Below are 21,880 nucleotides of genomic sequence, written 5' to 3' on the forward strand. Positions count from 1 at the left end.
CGCTAGCTCTAGTTCTAGCTCAATCTACAGCTCCATTTCTAGCTCTTGCTCAGGATCAATTTCCAGTTTCAACTCATTTCTGGCTCCTAGCTCCATCTCCAGCTCATGCTCTTGCTCCATCTCCAGGTCTAGCTCCAGCATTTCCAGCTCTATCTCTATCGCTAAGTATAGCTCCATCTCCAGCTCCATCTCCAGTTCCAACTCCATCTCCATCTCCAGCTCATGCTCTAGCTCCATCTCCAGCGCCATCTCCAGTTCCAACTCCATCTCCAGTTCCAACTCCATCTCCAGTTCCATCTCCAGCTCTAGCTCCATCTCCAGTTCCAGCTCCCTCCAGCTCTAGCTCTACTCCATCTCCAGCTCAGTCTCCTGCTCCATCTCTAGCTCCATCTTCAGCTTCACCTGCAGCTCTAGTTCTAGCTCAATCTCCAGCTCCAGTTCCAGTTCCAACTAGTTCCATATTCAGCTCTAGCTCCATCTCCATCTCCAGCTCCAAGTCCAACTCTATCTGCGGAGTCTTTTAATTTCCTGGGAACCATCATCTCCAAGGACCTTAAGTTGGGGGGGGGGGGGGGGGGGGGGGGGGGGGGGGGGGGGGGGGGTGGGGGGGGGGGGGGGTCTACCATCGACTCCACAGTCAAAAATGCACAACAGAGGATGTACTTCCTATGGCAGCTGAGGAAGCACAATCTGCCACAGGCAATGATGGTCTAATTCTACACGGCTATCGTAGAGTCTGTTCTCACCTTCTCAATCATGGTCTGGTTTGGCTCAGCCACCAAGCACGACACCAGGAGGCTGGAGCAAATCGTATGATCAGCAGAGAAGATTGACTGCAAGGGCCAGGAAGCGAGCAGGCAAGATCATCTCTGACCCCTCTCACCCTGGCCACAAACTCTTTGAATCACTTCCCTCTGGAAGGCGACTCCAGATTGTCAAAGCTGCCACAGCCAGACATCAAAACAGTTTTTATCCACAAGTAGTTGCTCTACTCAACAGCCAAAAATCTGTAGCCTCCCTTTGATCTGGTATTTTGTTGGTTCACATGCTTGATCAATGGTGTTTTATCGTTGATGTTTTATTATTATTATTATTATTAATATTTAGTGTTTTCTGAGTCATTCGTAACTGTCACTGTGTGTCATGTTGTTCTTTGTGGGCGGAGCACCAAAGCAAATTCCTTGTATGTGAATACTTGGCCAATAAACTTACTTACTTACCTATCTCCAGCTCCAGATCCATCTCCTGCTCAAGCTCCACCTCCAGCTACAGCTCTAGCTCCATCTTCAACTCCATCTCCAGCTCTAGCTTCATCTCCAGCGCCATCTCCAGACGGAACGTAGATGGTTGTGCCAAGGATGATGAGGCAGACTAAAAGTTTGAATAATGTCCCCCTCGGGGAAGCTAATGCCAACCATCCAAGAGATTGTTCAGTTGCAGGAGGAGGCTACTGAAAGTGATAAAGAACGATGGAAGCAACTTGGGTGTACACTGGATTGTATGACAGGACTTTGGACCACACCAGCAGGCAGACTTGTATGACAGATTCACTAGCAACATAGAGTTGCTAGTTAATGCAACTCGTTGCAGTGCAAGAGCAGTAGGAGACACTATTTTGGCAACTTGGTGGCATCCAAGGTTACAATCATTAGCTCAAAAAGTAAGTAGCAGTTGCCTAATCTGTCAGAAGTATAATCCAGGAAAAGGAGTAGGATGTAAAGAGGGAAAAACCCATTGCCTATGGGTCCGTTTGAGACATTGCAGATGGATTATATCAAATTGGAAAGGTGCCAGGGTTATAGATATGTACTTGTTATAGTCAATGCATTCAGCCGATGGAATGAAGCCTGTACAACCCTTGATAATCAAGTGGCTACTGTTGTCAAGGTGTTAATGAAAGAAATTGTCCCTAGATTTGACATCCCTATTCGACATAGCTCAGTGAAAGTAGAGGGCAAGAATGCATGGATGCATCTCCACCACTACAAGTGTATCAGTAGGGTTGTAGGCTGTTTTATTACAGATTCTCTTAAAACTTCATACTCTGCGATGAATCAACAGAGATGAAGTTATCAGGATGGTGGAGGAGATTTACGCCCACGAAAACTCGGGAGTTGAAGACTCCTCAGAAATCACTAAGTTACGCCCACATAAACACGGGAAGCTTGATGAAATTCTGGGAAAACACATCATCATCTTCTTGTTAGAATATCTGTACAGTCAAGTAGTCATTATTGTGTTTGGTTATCATTAATGATGAGGGTTATCATAAATGATAAAATGGAGGAATGTTAATATTGGCTAAATTAAAGAGGTCACAAAATGGAGGATCTTTGTATTTGCAGGGCCTGCTTGACCTCTTTCTGTGGAAGTTGCTAGATGAGTGACATGACTCCAAAGAGTCTGGACCCTGGCTGGAAGTTGAGGATAAGGACAAGTCCAGATGTTCTTACTTTGTGAAAATGTATGAGGGTTTGCAGAAAGAGATAAGTCTGTAAATGCAAGGTTAGGATTGCTTATAGAGGGGGGGGGGGTGTAAAAAGGTATTGTTAATTATGTTGCAGAGTGTTTGTGCTACTATTTGATGATTGGTTAAAGTGTGAAGCCTTGTTTAAATTGTTTGTACAACCTGGGAAAATAGACAATAGGTGCAGGAGTAGGCCATACCTTGAAATAACAGTTTTCTTGCCTGTTTACGCTTAATTTATACTGTAATTTTTTTAATTGTACCTTAAAATAACACATTTTACTTGCTTGTCACTTCTTAATTTACAGAAAATTTGTGATGAACATACCTTAAAATGACACTAACTCCTTGCGAGTTTACACTTGTCATATTGAAAATATTTAATATTACACCTACACCTACTTGTAACATAACCTTGCTTGTTTACTCTAATTAGAAAGGTGTTCTTTACACAGAAATATTTTTTGATAATTATACATTTCCTTGCTGGTTTACCCTTAACTTATACTGTATTTTTTTTAAATTATACCTTACAATAGGGGCTTCCAAACTTTTCAGCATGAGGGCCATATTATATATTTGGCACATTTTTGCGGGCCGTAGAAAAAAAATAAGACAATGTCAGTTTTATAACTTTAATGAACTCAAAAAAGAACTTAAGTAAAACAAATGTAAGAAATTCAAAACAAAACATGTAGCCATCAATCAAGGTTAGCCAATGAGAGGGAAAGTGAACAACTGGCAGTAGTTCTGCACGTGGGCACAAACGACATTGGGAAGAAGAGGAAGGAGGTTCTGCGACGTGAGTTTAGAGAGTTAAGAAGAAGACTGAAAAGCAGGACTTCCAGGGTGGTTATTTCTGGATTGCTTCCGGTACATTGTGGGCAGAAATAGGGAGATAGGGGACCTGAATGGGTGGCTGGGGGGCTGGTGGGGCAGGGAGAAAGGATTTAGCTTTATAGACCACTGGGATCTCTTCTGGGGTTGGGGTGACATGTACAATAGGGACGGGTTACACTTTAACTGGAGGGGGACCAACGTTCTGCCAGGCAGGTTTGCTAGTGCTACACGTGTAGGTTTAAACTTTTAAACTAAACAGTGGGGGGGGGGGGGGGGATGGATAAATTGAGAGTATAAAAATTGAGTTAAAGGGAAAGCGAGTACAGGAAAAGTTACAAAAGACTCCCAAAGTAATGGGAAGGGCAGTTCGAGAAGGAATAAGAGAGTACGGTCATGGCCAATAGTGACCGGTGTGAGAGGGGAGGTGAATAGAAAAGTCAAAGTGTTGTATATGAAAGCGTGAAGTATAAGAAATATAGTGGAAATTGGCAAGTATGATGTTGTGGGAATTACAGAGACATGGCTGCAAGAGGACCTGGGCTGGGAACTGAATATTCAAGGGTATACGTCCTTTTGAAAAGACAGACAGGTGGGCAGAGGGGATGGGGTAGCTCTGTTGGCGAGGAATGAAATGCAGTCCCTTGAGAGGGGTGACATAGAATCAGGAGATGTAGAGTCAGGATGGATAGAACTGAGGAATTGTAAGGGTAAAAAGACCCTGATGGGACATATCTACAGGCCACCAAACAGTAGCCTGGATATAGGGTGCAAGTTGAATCAAGAGTTAAAATTGGCATGTCGTAAAGGTAATACTACGATTGTTATGGGGGATTTCAACATGCAGGTAGACTGGGGAAAATCAGGTTGGTGCTGAACTCCAAGGAAGGGAGTTTGTGGAATGCCTCTGTGATGGATTCTAAGGGCAGCTTGTACTGGAGCCTACCAGGGAGAAGGCAATTCTGGATTTGGTGTTGTGTAACGAACCGGATTAGATAAAGGAACAAGTTTAAGGAGCCATTAGGAGGTAGTGGCCACAATATGATAAATTTTAATCTACAATTTGAGAGGGAGAAGGGTAAATCAGAGGTATCAGTATTACTGTTGAGCAAAGGGGACTATGGAGCCATGAGGGTGGAGCTGGCCAAAGTTGACTGGAAGTATACCTACCCTAGCAGTGTTGACAGTGGAACAACAATGGCAGGTATTTCTGAGAATAATACACAAGGTGCAGGATCAGTTCATTCTAAAGAGGAAGAAAGATTCCAAGGGGAGTAAGGGGTGACCGTGGCTGACAAGGGAAGTCAGGAACAGTACAAAAATAAGAGAAGTACAACTTAGCAAAGCCAGAGGATTGGGTAACGTCTAAAGAGCAACAGAAGATAACTAAAAAGGCAATACGGGTAGAAAAGATGAGATAGGCTAGCCAAGAATATAATGCAGGATAGTAAAAGCTTATTTAGGTACGAGAAGTGGAAAAAATTAGTTAAGACCAAAGTTGGACCCTTGAAGACTGAAAAGGGTGACTTTATTATGGGGAACAAGGAAATGGCAGATGAGTTGAACAGGTACTTTGGATCCGTCTTCTCTAAGGAGGACACAAATAATGTCCCCGATGGGCAGAGGATCTGGGCTGACGGAGGAACTGAAGGAAATCCACATTAGGCAGGAAATGGTGTTGGGTAGACTGATGGGACTGAAGGCTGATAAATCCCCAGGGCCTGATTGTCTGCCTCCCAGGGTACTTAAGAAAGTGGCTCGAGATATCGTGGATGCATCTTCCAATGTTCTATAGATTCAGGATCAGTTCCTGTGGATTGGAGGGTAGCTAATGTTATCCCACTTTTTAAGAAAGGTGGGAGAGAGAAAATAGGGAATTATAGACCAGTTAGCCTGACATCGGTGGTGGGGAAGATGCTGGAGTCAATTATAAAAGATGAAATAGCGGCACATTTCGATAGCAGTAACAGGATTGGTCCGAGTCAGCATGGATTTACGATGGGGAAATCATGCTTGACTAATCTCGTGGAATGTTTTGAAGATGTAACTAGGAAAATGGACAAGGGGATGTAGTGTACCTGGACTTTCAGAAAACATACGATAAGGTCTCATATAGGAGATTAGTGGGCAAAATTAGGGCACATGGTATTGGTGGTAGAGTGCTGACATGGATAGAAAATTGGTTGGCAGACAGGAAACAAAGAGTAGGGATTAACGGGTCCCTTTGAGAATGGCAGGCAGCGACTAGTGGGGTACCGCACGGCTCGGTGCTGGGACCGCAACTATTTACAATATATATTAATGATTTAGATGAAGGGATTACAAGGCAGATTATTATCTAAATTATGTCAAGTTGGGAAAAGGGGAAGTACAATGGGATTTGGGGGTCCTTGTTCATCAGTCAATGAAAGTAAGCATGCAGATACAGCAGGCAGTGATGAAAGCAAATGGCATGCTGGCCTTCATAACCAGAGGAATTGAGTATAAGAGCAAAGAGGTCCTTCTGCAGCTGTACACGGCCCTAGTGAGACCACACCTGGAGTATTATGTGCAGTTTAGGCCTCCAAATTTGAGGAAGGACATTCTTGCTATTGAGGGAGTGCAGCATAGGTTTACAAAGTTAATTTCCGGGAGGGCGGGACTGTCATAAGTTGAAAGAATGGAGGGACTGGGCTTGTATACTCTGGAATTTAGAAGTATTGAAACATAAGATTATTAAGGGATTGGACAAGCTAGGAGCAGGAAACATGTTCCTGATGTTGGGGGGGCCACAGTTTAAGAATAAGGGGTAGGACGGAGATGAGGAAAACCTTTTCACCCAGAAAGTTGTGAATCTGTGGAATTCTCTGCCTCAGAGAATTCCACAGGAATTCTCCGGATGCTTTCAAAAGAGGGTTAGATAGAGTTCTTAAAGATAGCCGAGTCAAGGGATATGGAGAGAAGGCAGGAACGGGGAACTGATTGTGGATCACAGTGAATGGCGGTGCTTGCTCGAAGAGCCGAATGGCCTACTCCTGCACCTATTGTCTATTGTCTAATACTAACAAAAATAAATTGCAGATTACAACTGTGTTCAAAAAGTGTTTTAGCTTCAGTACAATAACTCAAATACTCAAGTTTGATGTCCACAAGTTTACTTCAGCATCAATCGCATTCCATGATATTTCCCACAGGTGCTGCACCATGAATAGAGCAGCAATCTTTGCATTGTTTTTTAACTTACATCAAGCAGTTTGTACTTTGCATTTGAAATGAAAATGATGATCAGTACAGCAATGTGTATTTTAAAACATATTCCTGGGATTATAACAAGCTTTTATAAAATGACTAAAGATAATATACAAGTTTGTCATGAAAGAAAGAGTGCAGAGCTATCTGCTAATCAGAACCACACCATTGCTGGTATTCCAGCTGAATTTCAGCTAATGAATGGATATTTCAGGCAATTCCCTTTCCCTTACAGAAAGCCAAAACCAAGTACTATGTGATCTAAAATGGAATAACAAACCTTATAACACCGGCAGCTAGCTCAACAATGGCACGGCTTTATACAATCTACTGTCACGGTAAATCAGTACTTAAGCAAGAACCCCTATGATTTACAAACAGCAAATAACAGCATTTAATTCAGTTTTCTGCTAATTGAAAATATAATAGAACAGAAATGTCTAAAATAGTGTACTGACCCTGAGCTAGCAATTACAAGTAGTTAAAATTTTGATATAAAAATATAATTAACATTACAATGAAAACTGAAATGCATACAGGACAAATATTGCATTCAAACTTTATTATTAGAAAAGCATTCCAGTATGATGATGCTCCCGACTCGAATGCAGGAAGCTGCACGGGCATTAGGAATCCGCCACAGGGACAGTTACCTCATCAGCAACTTCAAACATTAACTCCCAGAAACTAAACCCAGATTGCTCAAACATCAAGCAATGTTAACACTGGATTTTGTTCTGGTGTCTGCACTACACTTTCTCCAAATTTGATCTTTAAACAAATTAGAGAGCTGTGGAACATGTCCCCTGATGGAAGGGCTCAACGATCACAGTTCTAATCACTGTGCAACTGTTTATAACTAGACTACCTACCTAAAATTAAACCAGGCATATATCAGATATTAGCGTGACTACATAACAGATACATTTGTGCATCAAAAGGTGCATCATTATCCCGTCAATTCAAGATAAATAAGTTTGCTTCTGTACAGATATTCACCATATTATATAATGAAAATTGGCTTGGATTTGCTTGCACGCAACCTGTTTCTTTAAATAGGCCAATTGCAAATTTTATTAAAAATGCTTAAAAAATTTAGCAAGTAATGTATTTACCTTGGAGTCCACATAATGATGGTGTGGATGGCATGTTTTCACTCGTGGATTATGATTAAGTAGATACATAGGTGACAACGGCAATCTCAATACATTTGAAGCAACAACTATACATCATTGATGAGACGTTAAGAAAAGTTTGCAATTTAATGTGAAGTCATCAGCTGGTATAATTGAAAATAAGTTTTTTTTTTAAAGCCATTTGTGAAGACTCTTTTGCATCTTGGGTGATTATCTTAAGCTCAGATGTAAGGCTATAATAAGGCAGCTAACGAGTAGAATTAGCTGTGAGAGATTGCTACGGCAAGCAGAGTTATTAGGTTTAATTATCTTGGGCTCCAAGGGAGCAAGGAGCAGAGGAGAATCAGTGATGGTGAACGTGAACTCCAGGTGGCAGTCAAGTCCAATACAGCCACTGCCACTTTCTCCACCGCTGCCTTCATCACCTAAAAGTCAAAATAGAATTAAAATTTAATTTCTTTGACAATGCCATATGAATGTAGAGTAGTAAAAATCACCAAAATTTAAAACATGGAACTAGGAGACACTGGCAAAATAGATACAAAGACTTACCGACAGAAAACAAAGAGTTACAATAAAGTACTGGTGTTTGGACTAAAGGAGCAAGAAGTGATATTCTCCAGAGGACAGTACTGTACTTTTAGATTTATATTAGTGACTTGGATACAGATAATCTTCAGACAAACTGAAGTTTGGAGTTGTAAACAGTGAGGGGGGGCACCGTCAGTGAGTTTAACATCTGTGGTCCGAATGTTGCTAGAGAGTATTCTGAGGAATAAGATATACATGTACTTGGATGGACATGGGCTGATTAGGGATAGTCAACATGGTTTTGTATGTGGAAGGCCTGTCTCACAGGTCTGGTTGAGCTTATTGAAGACGTGACCAAAAAGGTCAATGAGGGTCAAGCTGTAGATGTTGTGAACATGGATTTCACTGGGGCATTCGACAAGGATCTACATGGTAGGCTGCTCTGGAAGGTTAGATCCCATGGGATTCAATGAAAGATAGCTGAGGGGATAGAAAATTGGCTTTGTGGAAGGAAGCAGAGAGTGATGGTGGAAGGCTGCTTCTCGACCTGGAGGCCTGTAACGTGGTGTGCCACAGTGCTGGGCCCATTGCTGTTTGTCATCTACATTAATGATTTGGATGAGAACGTACATGGCATGGTTAGCAAGTTTGGAGATGACATAAAAGTGGGTGGCATTGCGGATAGTGAAGATGGTTGTCAAAAATTGCAGCAGGATCTTGATCAGTTGGGCTGAGGAATGGTTGATGAAATGTAATACTGAGCAATGTGAGGTGTTCCATTTTGGGAGCACTAACATGAGCAGAACCTAAACTGGAATGATGTAGAGCAGAATGATCTAGGAGTATAGGTTCACAGTTCTTATTACAGGTACCTAGAGTGGTCAAAAAGGATACAAGGATACAAAGGACATTTATTATCACATACACCAATTGGTGTAGTGAAATTTGACTTGCCATTGTAGCATACGGCTAAAGATAAGACACAACATTAAAGAATGTAACAATAAACATAAAAACATCCCCCCACAATGTTCCCACTGTGGGGGAAGGCAGCAAAGTCCAGTCCCATCCCCTGTTCACCCATAGTCGGGCCTATTGTGGCCTCCGCAGTTGCCACTATGGCAACCCCATGCTTTAGGCCCTCTTGTCCGGGAAGATGGAACTCCGGCGTCGGGTGAACACTGGAATGTCTGGAGCGGCCGCTTCCTCCCCGGAGACCGCGACTCCCGAAGTCCTCAGGTCGCGCTGGTTGGAGCTCCGACTCTGGCTATATCGGATCCCAGGCTCCGCAGTGTTTAAAATCCAGCACCGCCCGCGGCTGAAAGCCCGCAGTCACAGCTCCTCAGTGTTGGAGTCGGCGGTCACAGCACTCCGAAATTTACCGCACGGTGTCCCGGGTAGGGCATCGCCCGCTCCGAAGCTGGGGTTCCGGCCAATCCCGCCAGGAAACGCCGCTCCAGTCCGATGGTAGGCCGCAAATAGGGGGGCGAAGAGGCAGTGTGCCAAAAAGACTTTGGCACATTGGCCATCATCAGTCATAGTGTTGAGTATAGAAGTGGGGAGGTCATGGTGCAGTTGTAAGACATTGGTGAGGCCAAATCTATAGTATTACATGTTCAGTTTACGGCACCATGATATAGGAAAGATGTTGTCAAGCTGGAAAGCGTGCAGAGAAGATTTACCACGATGTTGCCAGGACTCGAGGGCCTGAGCAATGGGGAGAGGTTGAGCAGGCTAGGCCTCTATTCATCAGAGCGCAGGAAGATGGGTTATGATCTTGTACAGGTGTACAAAATCATGAGAGGAATAGATTGAATAAATGCAGAGTCTCTTGCCCAGAGTAGGGGAATCAAGAACCCGAGGACATAGGTTAATGGAGAGGGGGGTGAAGATTTAATAGAGACCTGAGGGGTAACTTTTTCACACAGAGGGTAGTGGGTGTATGGAACGAGCTGCCGGAGGTGGTAGGTGAGGCAGGTACTATCGCAACATTTCAGAAACATTTAGACAGGTACATGGATGGGGCAGGTTTAGAGGGTCCAAAAGCAGGCTGGTGGAACTAGTGTAGATGGGACATGTTGGCCAGTGTGGGCAAGTTGGGCAGAAGGTCCTGTTTCCACTGTGAGATTCTAGGATGCTATGGTGGGAAAAGATCACTGGAAGACTTGCGTAGGCTTGGGGGACAATCAGGATTTTCTAGACTTTAGTTTATTTATTTGTCAGGAGCAATGACGGAAATCGCTATCAAAGTACGGAGGGGACTGGGGGACACAATTTCTTGGCAGCCGCGCGCGCATGCGCACACACGCAAGGTTTCGGAGGCTTCATCCGTGGGCCCTGCGAACTGTAATTTCAGCTCAATCCAGCGCTAAATGCAGCTCAACTCTGCCTGTCTCGCCGGATTAACCCACAGCCCTGCCTGGACTGACGGAATACCAATCCGGAGCCGTGGAGCTAGCGCTGCTTCTCCGCACTGGTTGTAAGCCTGGGCCATATTTCCCTTAAGTCCAGGCAGGGCTGTAGGTTAACCTGGCGGACCAGGCATAGTTGAGCTGGGTTTAGCGCTGCTTCTCTGCGTTGGCTGTGGGCCTGGGGGCACCATGCCCGTCCAACTCCTGATGTCTCTGGCAACCCCCAGGCGTTGGGGGGGGGGCACTCGGATGGTCCAGTGGTGGTTCGGCAGCGATTGCAGCGCCGGAGAGCCGGACGGGATCGAGCCTGGCTGCGGATGAGGGGCAGGTCTGTGTCTAGGGCTGCCGTTGTGACCCTATGGCCTGGGCACGTCTCCCTCCTCCAATCACCGCGCTCTATATTCAGTCCAAATCACTAAACTGAGGCCGTGAGTATGCTGGAACTTCTCTCGAGCATGAAGGAGAGTTACAGTGACCTCCTAGGACTACGTGTTGAACATGCTGCGAGTTTGTGGCGAGCACATAGTGGGACGGGCCCTTTAAGCTGGAAAGAGGATGTACAGGAATGTTGCTAGGACTTGAGTACTTGGGCTACAGGGAAAGGGTGGGCAGGCTCGGACATTATCTCTTGGATCACAGGAGGCTGAGGGTGATATTTTATATATTGAATTGAATTGAAGAGGATAGATGGGGTGAATGGACAGTTTTTTTCCAGGATAGGGGGAAGGCATAGCTTTAAAGTGAGAGGAAAAACAAATAATTGGAGTCTGGGGGGTAAATTCTTCACACAGAGGGAGCAGAACTGTTCTGTGCTCACGGTGGTGGGTGTATGGAAGGAATTGCCAGTAGTTTAGGCAGGTACAATAACACAATTTTAAAGACATTTGGATGGATATATGGAAAGGAGAGGTTTAGAGTGAAATGGGCCAAATGGGTCGGCATGGACCTGTTGGGCCAAAAAGCCCGTGTCCATGTTGTGTGACTCTTTGACCCCATGTGGAGTTTGAGGAGATTGGAGTGATTTTATTTTCATCCAGAGGGTGTTGCAGTGTGGACAATACTGTACAAAGTGGCGGTGCAGGAAGGTGCTCTCATAACATGAGAACCTGAATTACCAAGGTATAAAATCTCATGCACCAAGTGCTGGTCAATGGGATGAGTATAGGCGTGGACTTGATGGAATGAAAGCCTGTTTCTGTGCTGTGTGGCTCTTATGGCCATTGGTTTTTGACAATTCAATAATTATACAGTTACTTTATTGATAATAGCATGTTATTCCTGCGTTACTGTTCTCAAGTCATAAAGATGCAACATTCGCTCACTTGAAAGACCAAAAATACCCATTTGACTACTTTTTCACTTCCTGAACAATCGTTTGCCTATTTAAAGAACATTAATGTCAGCTGATGTTTTTCTTGGAAAAAGTTACTTACTTGCATCATGAAATGTTACATCGTTTCCATGATAAGCATTCTTTATTTTATTGGTCATTATTTGCAGCACCATTATCTGCCTACGAATCACCATGTCTGGTTTGGTAATATCCACTTGAACAGCTGGGTTGTTGAGCTGGTTTGCAAGGCCATTGCCCGTCACTGCAAAATTGTACCTGGGAAAAACAATGAACAATTCCTTTCTATCATATTGAGAGCTGTCAGAATTTGAAAATAAAAGCTAGGTTACACAGAGGCCCGCAACTTGTTTACGTCTTGCAAAATGATTTGCATTCTGCACCAAAATCATAAAATATCCACCCTAGAGGGAGACTATCCAGCCTACAGCACATTTTCGCCAGAACCCTAGAATTGTTTCTCCATTAAAATAAAACACTGAATCTGATTTTTATACTCTTATTATGTGTATTAAATCACGGCATGTTGTAGAGAACAAAACCGAACAATCAAGTAATTTTGCCAACCTTTGAACCTTATCCTTGATAGGTCCTTGCTTGTGCTTATATACTCTACGAAAACCCTTGATTCTTCAACACTTTTATCAAATTAGATTAGATTAGATAGCCTTTATTGTCATTCAGACCGAAGTCTGAACGAAATTGCAGCAGTCATACATATAATACAATAAAAACAACAATAAACACATATTAACATCCACCACAGTGAGTCCACCCAACATCTCCTCACTGTGATGGAGGCAAAAGTCTTAGGTCTGCAGTCTCTTCCCTCCTCTTCTCCCTCTGCGCTGAGGCGATACCCCCCGGGCGATGTTATAAATCAGTCCCGCGGCTCAAACACCGCGGCCCGGGGTGGTTGAAGCTGCCGCCCACCAGTCCTGCAGACGCAGCCGCTGGCCCGCGGCCGAACCCCGGACTCAGGCCACCACCGCCAGAACACCGTCCCAGCCACCCTCACGTGAGTACCGCACCGTCTTCAGCCTCGGGCTGGGCCGCCCCGACATGGGCGTCGCTTCTCCCCGGGCCGGGCCGCCCCGACTTGGGCGTCGCTTCTCCCTCGGGCCGGGCCGCCCCGACATGGGCGCCGAACCTCCCTCGGGCTGCAAGCGCCGCACCTCCCCGAGCTCGGCCGCTCCGACGGGAGCCTCGTTCCACCCTCGGGCTGGCCGCCCTCACGGGAGCGTCCCAACCTCTTCCAGCCCTGAGCCGGACCACCCTCACGGGAGCGAGCTCAGGGCGAGTCCTGACGGGCTCTGCCTCCGGAGCCTCGAGGTCGTCAGCTCCATTAGGCCTCAGCGCAGACGGAGGCAGAGAAGGGGAATACGACAAAAAGGTTGCATTCCCCCGCAGGGAGAGACTGCAAACCCCGTTTCAAACCCCCCCAAAACACGAACTAAAAACCAAAAACTAGACTAACCAAAACAAAAATAAACAACACAAAAAACACAAAACAAACGGGACTGCCGGTGAGCCGCTGCAGCCAGAGCCGCACCGACAAATCCAGCTGTAACCATTTCTGATCTGAGAAAACTGCACTTCTCCACCCTTTTGAACTATGTTAATTGCAAACCTTGCCTGCACTTTGTCAACAATCGTCCCTTGCGGGATTATAAAATGTTCCCAGAGCTTTGTGTACCTTCTTGTTTTCCAGGATTCCTGATAGTGTCTTGACAGGCAGACGAAACGAACACCTTGGCCTGACCTACCTATTGTAACATAATGTCTATCACAAGATAGACACAAAAAGCTGGAGTAACTCAGCGGGACAGGCAGCATCTCTGGAGAGAACGAACGGGTGACATTTCGGGTCGAGACCCTTCTTCAGACTAGTCAGGGATAAGGGAAACGAGAGATATAGATGGTGATGTGGAGAGATAAAGAACAATGAATGAAAGATATGCAAAAAAGTAACAATGATAAAGGAACCAGTCCATTGTTAGCTGTTACACAAAAAAGCTGGAGAAACTCAGCGGGTGCCGCAGCATCTATGGAGCGAAGGAAATAGGCAACGTTTCGGGCCGAAACCCTTCAGACCATTGTTAGCTGTTTGTAGGTTGAAAATGAGAAGCTCGTGCAACTTGGGTGAGGGAGGGATAGAGAGTGAGAGAAATCAATATTCATACCACTGGGCTGTAAACTGTATAATATGAGATGTTGTTCCTCCAATTTGCGTTTAGCCTCAGTCTGACAATGAGACCGAGGACAGAAAGGTCTGTGTAGGAATGGGAAGGACAATTAAAAGTGTCCGGCAACCAGGAGATCAGGTCGGTTCACGCAGGCTGAGCGAAGGTGTTCCGCGAAACGATCGCCCAGTCTGCGTTTGGTCTTGCCGATGTATAAAAGTCCACATCTTGAACAACGGGTACAGTAGATGAGGTTGGAGGAGGTGCAAGTGAACCTCTGCCTCACCTGAAAGGACTATTGGGGTCCTTGGACAGAGTCGAGGGAGGAGGTATAGTGTCAGGTGTTGTATCTTTTGCGGTTGCTGGGGAAGGTACCTGGAGAGGCAGTATTTTAGGTGGGAAGGCATGAGTTTACCAGGGAGTTGCAGAGAGAACGGTCTGTGTGGAAGGCAGAAAGGGGTCGAGGTGGGAAAATGTTGCTAGTGGTGGGATCCCTATGGAGTTGGCGGAAATGTCGGAGGATTATAAGTTGTATGCGACAGCTGTGGAAGGTAAGGACTAGGGGGACTCTGTCTCTGTTGCGACTAGGGGTATGTGGAATGTCTATCTGAGGTAGCGCCATTTGCCCGTGATTAGCCCATATCTTCCTAACCTAACCCTTCCTTACCAATGTACCTGTATGGACATCTTTGAAGCATTGTAGTTGTACCCATCTCTACCACTTGCTCTGGCAGCTTGTTCTATACACCAGCCACCCTGTGTAAAAACATTGCCCCTCACCTCCCTTTCATAGCTTTCCTGCTTATCTTATATCTATGCCTTCTAATTTGAGACACCCTATTCTAGAGAAAAGTCTGTGATCATCCACAGTACCCAAGTCCCTCATGTTTTTATATTCCTCTATAATGTCATCCCTCAACCTCCTATGCTCCATGGAAAAGACCAACATCCTTATTGTGTCCTCCAGTCACAGAAATCTCTCTCTGGATCTAATCTGCACCCTTTCATAGTCATGAAGCACAGAATGAAGACCTTCGGCTCAGCTTGCCCATGCTAACAAAGATGCCCCCTCTACTCCAGAATGTGGCCCATTTATCACTCTAAATCTTTCCTTTCCTACTCATTTAAAAATGAATTACGATATTTTAAATGTAATTATAGTTTTTGCCTCAACTACCTCCTCTAGCAGCTTGTTCCATATATCAACCACCCTCTGTGTGGAAAGGTTGCCCCTTAGATTCCTATTAAATCTTTCCCCTCTCACCTTAAACCTATGATTCTTGATTCCACTACTCTAGTTCAAACACCATGCATCTACCCTAACTATTATCCACATGATCTTATACACCTCTACAAGATCACCTCTCATTCTCCTAGTCTTCACGAAATAGAGTCCTAGCCTGCACAAACTTATCCTATAGCTTATGCCTTTAAGTCCTGGCAACATCCTCGTAAATCTTTTCTGCATTCTTAGATAGGCACAAAAAGCTGGAGTAACTCAGCGGGACAGGCAGCATCTCTGACTTGTGTGAAGAAGGGTCTTGACCCAAAATATCTCTCCTATCTATCTGCCTGTCCCACTGAGTTGCTCCAGCATTTTATGTCTATCTTTGGTGTAAACCAGCATCTGCAGTTCCTTCCAACACATTTCCCTTGACAATGTGTTTCCAGCTTGACAACATCTTTTCTATAGGAGGATCACCAAGACTGAACACAATACTCCAACTGTAGCCTCACCTATGCATTGTACAGCTGTCACATAACATCCCAACCTCCGTACTCAAAATCTGGACGGATGAAGATCAATGTGCCAACAGCCTTCTTGACCACTTTAACTACCTGTGTTGCCACTGTCAATGAATGATATACCTACACACCTAGATCCCTCTGCTCTACATTAAACACCATGGACCAATCTTCTGCCCACTTGCCCGACTGATCAAGATGCTGCTATAAATGATAACCATCCTCGCTAACGACAATACCACCCACTTTAGTGTCATCTGCAAACTTACTAATCAAGCCTTGCACGTTGTCATCCAAATCATTGATATAGACCACAAACAGCAATGAGCCAGCACCAATCCTTGACGCACACCTCTAGTCACAGACTATCAGTCGGAAAAACAACTTCCCATCATCACCCACTGCTTCCTGGCATGAAACTAATTTTCTATCCGGTCAGCTATCATACCTTGGATCCCATGCGATCGGTCCTTCCGGAGCAGCCTACCATGCGGAACCTTGTCAAATGCCTTACTGAAATCCATGTGTGCAATGTCTACAGCTCAGCCCCAATCAACTTTTTTGGTCACATCTTCAAAAAACTTAGATTGGTGAGACAGTACAGACGCGATAGCGCAGGAAGAGGCAGTCCGTCTCGGGTAGTGACAGGAGAGGAGACTAAATACAAAACCATGCTGACTATCCCTAATCAGATTTTCTCTTTCTAAATGCACGTATATCTCATCCCTCAAAATACTCTCCAGTAACTTTCTGATTACAGATGTTAGACTCGCTGGCATTTAGTTCCCAGGCTTTTCCTTGCAGCCTTTCTTAAATTGAGGCACAACATTTGCCACCCTCGAGTCTTCTGACTCCTTGCCCGAATGTAATGATGACTCATAAATCTCAGCCTGGGCACCAGCAATTTCATCTCCAGGTTCCCAGTGTCCTTAGATATATCTGATCAGACCCGGGAGATATGTCTACCTTCATATGCATGAGGATGTCCAGGACCTCCTCGACCATAATACTGACTGCCCACAAGACATTTCCAGTGACTGTCCCAAGTTCCCTGTTCCTTGTGAATTTCCTCCATGGTAGAAACAGAGGAGAAATACTCATTGAGGACCTTGTCCATCTCCTGTGGCTCCACACAGAAATGACCACTTTGATGCCTGAGGGCCCTATTCTCTTTCAGGTTGCCTTCTTCCCCTTAATGTACTTCAAAAATCTGCTTGGATTATCTATACATAACTAAAGCTCTGATCTTGTGCTCTTGTGGTTTGTGCGGTTTTCCTATTTGCGCAAAAACAGTACGCGATAGCACTATGATTTTTGTCAGCTCCCTCACCATTCTCCTGTGCTACGAGTGCAACAAGTTTTGTTCTGATTGATGGAATTAAAATCTTAAAAATCACGCTTGCGCAGATCGATCTCCTCTCCTGCCAGTCAGCGCCGGGCAGATTAGTCTCCTCTCCCGTCACTACCCGAGACGGACTGCCTCTTCCTGCGCTATCACGTCTTTACTGGAGCTGAGGGACCGGAAGCGGCGCGGCGTTGGAGATATCGGCCAAATGGAAAGCGGTGAATCTGATCCCGATGGAGGGGAGCCACCAGCGCCCGTTGTGAGTCTTCACTGCACCACCATCGCAACGCCCCGCAGCTCCAGCCCCCTTCCCCTTTGGTTCCCCTCACTGGCTCCTGCCCCCTTCCCCTGTGATATCCCCCTCTCCCTCATGGCTCTTCCCCCGAGATCCTGGGAAGGTGAGGAGGGAGTGGGGGAGGAGAGGGGATCGAGGGAGAGGAGGGGAGTAGGGAGGGGAGAGGAGTTATGGAGAGAGGGAGTGACTGAGGGTAGGGGAAAGGAGAGGTGGGGGATTGGGGGAGGGTAGGAGAGGGAAAGAACAAGGAGGAGGTGAGGAGGGAGAGTGGGGGAGGAGGGGGATTAGAGGGAGAGGAGGGCGGAATAGTGGATGGGGGAGTGGGGGCAGTAGGTAGTGGGGAATAGAGGGGAGGAGGGCAGTGGGGAAGGTGAGGAGGGATAGTGGGGGATAGGGGGATGTGAGAGGAGTTATGGAGGGAGGGAGCGTCTGAGGGTAGGGGAAAGTAGAGGGAGAGAGGTGAGGGAGGGATTAGGAGAGGGGAAAGAAGGGGGAGGGGAGGAGGAGACGGGAAAGAAGAGGGAGGGTGGAGGAGGGGAAGAGAGTGCCAGGGATGAGGGGAAATGAGCTGTGTCTGTGCAGTTGGGGGCTATGGGTGAGTGGTGGAATATTGCGTTGGGGGACCAAGCCTCCTGTGTGACAGGGACCCATCAGGTCTCACTTAGTCTAGTCCTTTATATTATCAGCCAGATTTATCTCCTGCCCCCAATTTGCCCTCCTGATTTTCTCCTTTAGCAGGCTCCTCAGTTCCCGAAACGCTTCCACGGATACACTTGATCTCACCTAAACCTGCCCATGCATTCTTGTACTCTTACATGGGTATGACTGCTCATAAAAAAAAAATTTTTAAATCAGCAAAATGGCACCGCGTAAAAATACTGATTTCCTCAGCAAAATACTGATTTTCAGCCACTAGAATACTGAAATGCTCTGACACAACTAGGCAGCTCTGTCCACCACTATGGCTCTGCCTGACATTCTCCTTCCCTGCTGAGCCTCAGAGTCAGGCTCGGTGCCACAGCCGTACCTGGTACTGTTGCTCAACTTTGATATGTCATCCCCTGACAGCACCCAAGAGATACCCAAGTATCTGTTTTGAAGTGGGATGGCCACAGTGGTCACCTGCTCTCCCTGTCTATTTCCCTTCCTCCTAGTAATCCACCTTCTCTCTTCCTTGACCTTGGGCATGACAACCTCGCCACACATCTTGTCCAAGAAGCTCTCAGTCTCTCAATGGTCCTGAGGTCATCCAGCTGCAGCTCCTGTTCCCTAACTCAGTCTTTAAGGAGCTGCATCAGACAATTCCCACAGGTGTAGTCATCAGGGTCACCAGTAGTTTCCCCGACTTCCCACATCCTGTAGAAGCATTGCACTAACTTACCTGTCATCACCACGGCAACTGAACCAAGCGGAATAAAAACAAATAACAAGACACGCACACACAAGAGCAGACTGTACGTTGTCCTCTTTTCTGACTTTGATAGTCTCTAGCACTTTCAAATCCTGTATCCTGTAGTTGCATGCATTCAAACATTGGGTCTATGTGGAACCTATAAGTACTAAAAGGTGCTTATTAGTTTAGTTTAGAAATACAGCGCGGAAACAGGCCCTTCAGGTCCAAACCTGAACGTCATTGGAGTGTGCGGGGAAACCGAAGATCTCGGAGAAAACCCACTCGATCACAGGGAAAGCGTACAAACTCTGAACAGACAGCACACGTAGTCAGGATAGAACCCGGTTTCCTGGCACTGTAAACTCTACCGCTGCGCCACCATGCTGGATAGTATTGTTATCAAACTCATTTTTACACCAAGCCATGTGGCAATTGTAAGATCAATGACCAACAGCTTGGTCAACCGTCAATTCTCACCTGCTACTGTTACTTCCATTCCAACATCCATCCTCCTCAAGCTCAGCGGCTGAGCTGCTGTTGCTGCACATGTTGTATGGGAGAGTTGACCAGAACTTCTTTGCATTCTTAAGTTTTTCTTTAACATCTGTCACCTGAAAGGGATAGAAGTTCCCTCATTAATAATAAGATTGATCACTTATAACTATTATTTTTATCTCATTTTCTGAAACTGACTAAATGTGTCAGTTTGATGCGAGCAGATCCTTTATAGCATAAACATACGCGAACCTCGATATTGAAGGCACATACATTGTTGTTCCGCCCATTGTGTTCCTGTAAACCAATAATTAACATTAAATTAATCCCATTTCTGGGGTCATGGCACATAATCCACCACTTTGTGTCAATTCAAGTGTTTATCCAAATACCAATTATAATTGTCCCTAGTGTGTGTAGATAGTGTTAAATGTGCGGGGATCGCTGATCGGTGCGAACTCGGTGGGCCCAAGGGCTCATTTCCGCGCTGTGTCTCTAAACTAAACAAAAAAAATGTACAATTAAAAGATTTAAAGAGATTATCTTGAATCTGGAACTGGAAGTGTAATTGACAACAAAAAAAAAAGAAATCCTCTTATTATGAAGGCCAACATTCCATTTTACTTCGGAGTCACGTGCGTGATTACGTGAAGAACCCCGCCAGGACGCATGCGTGCGCTTTCACGCTTGCGAAACGACAGGCGGGGTGGAGCGTTCCCCCGCAGCGGTAAGTTTGAAACCGCGACTTGCAGGTAAGTGATTTACTCTGCGGTAGTGTTTGTCCCCGCGCTGTTTTACACAGGGGGGGGGGAAGCTGGACAAAATAGTGTCCACAAGTGCTGCGAGTGAAGCTGGCTGGGGAGGACCGCGAAGTTGCGGCAGCCAGCAGCAGCTGAAGGCACAAGCCCCGTAACTGGGATCAGCTGTGCCGACTTTTGGTCCCGCGCCGGCCAGAACACCACGGCCGGGCGGGAGACTATTCAGAATGGGGCCGTCGACTTTGACAAATCGAAACGGCAGGAGGCGGGGTGGAACGACGTTCCCCCGTAGCGAGTTTAAACCTGGACCTGCAGGTAAGTGAAACTGCGGTCTTTATTCTCCCCATACTGTTTCACAGGTGGTGAAACATGGAGAGCTGTGGAAACAACGGCAGGCGGCACAGGAATCACCCGTAAGGGAACAGCTGTGCCCGACTTTGCTCCCGCACGGCCAGATTAAACACCATGGCTGGGCGGGAGACTATAGAGAACGGAGCCGTTGGCTTTGACAAGTCAAAACGGCAGGAGGAGGGGTGGAAGATGTTCCCCCTTAACGGCAAGTTTTAAGCCTGGACCTGCAGGTAAGTGATACTGCGGTCTTTATTGTTCCCATACTGTTCTACAGGTGGGGGAAACATGCACAAGGCAAAGAAGTCGACCAGAGCTGCGACAAAGCTGGCGGGGGAAGACCGCGGAGTTGCGGACGCCAGCAGCGGCCGGCGGCACAGGAATCACCCGTAAGGGAACAGCTGTGCCCGACTTCGCCCCCGCACCGGCCAGATTAAACACTGCATCTGGGCGGGAAGGCAAGAAGAAAACCAAAAGAGTCGTTGACTGATGAGTCCGACTTTGGGCGGCCAGCGACCGTGAGCGCTGGAGCCCGTTGGAGCGGCTTATGGAGCCGAGCTCCAACATGAAAAGAAAGTTGGAGCGGCTTATGGAGCCGAGCTCCAACATGACAGGCTCCGGGAGATGGAGTCTAGTCACTGTGGGCACTATGTAAAACCCACAGCAGCACCTCTTGTAGGGCTGCACAGTGCATCTCCCTCGTCAGAGGGGAGTACTGGGGGTCAATTCTGGGCTGACCCTGAAAATGGGTTTTGACGAACAAAACTACAAGTGTGCAGGGGGTGCAGGAAGGTAAAATCTACTGATCATGGTGTCCAAATACATACAGCCAGACCACGATGGACACCACTGCAAAAATACTTGGGACCAGGAAACTGCGCATCCCTGAATGTTCCAGTCATGGAAATAACATCTGGAAACATGCCGGAGCAGGACTTAGGAAAGCCCTGGGGCTCATAAAGGCGACAACTTTAAGGATCTCCTACAGCCAAAGACCCACCAGCAGAACAAGAGAAGCTGGTGAAAGCTCAAAGGCTGGGCATACAGGACAGCGGTCTTTTAGACCATAGCCCAGACCGGCCTTTCTGGAAGATGCGCAAACCCCCAACCCAAAAACAAACCCAGACACCGGCGCGTCAACCTCCACAAAGACCACACAGAAGAAGCAAACTTCCACTGGTAACAATGGAGGTAGGTGGGTCTGGTCCCTTACAAATTATAGGAAGAGTGGATAATACACACATTGGTGGGAGATTACACTCTTTTGGATATGGTGTATATTAACTACAGACACTTATATCCTAAGCAGTATCCAGGGATATACCATTGAATTGTGCGAAAGGGGTAATGGATAAA

General features: G+C 46.2%; 1 protein-coding gene across 1 annotated transcript in view; it reads right to left on the reverse strand.

The window, feature by feature from the left end:
- Nucleotides 1-6,421: 6,421 nt before the first annotated feature.
- gpc4 (glypican 4) overlaps nt 6,422-21,880 on the reverse strand; it is a 71,197-nt gene continuing 55,738 nt past the window's right edge. The window contains exons 7-9 of the mRNA XM_055644088.1: nt 19,401-19,534; nt 12,044-12,219; nt 6,422-8,093 (exon numbers count right to left, since the gene is read on the reverse strand). Coding sequence (XP_055500063.1) covers nt 7,879-8,093; nt 12,044-12,219; nt 19,401-19,534 — 525 coding nt within the window. The 3' untranslated portion in view covers nt 6,422-7,878. The remainder of the gene's footprint in view (nt 8,094-12,043; nt 12,220-19,400; nt 19,535-21,880) is intronic.

The sequence above is a fragment of the Leucoraja erinacea genome, chromosome 12 (genome assembly GCF_028641065.1).
Source record: "Leucoraja erinacea ecotype New England chromosome 12, Leri_hhj_1, whole genome shotgun sequence".
Lineage (NCBI taxonomy): Eukaryota > Metazoa > Chordata > Chondrichthyes > Rajiformes > Rajidae > Leucoraja > Leucoraja erinaceus.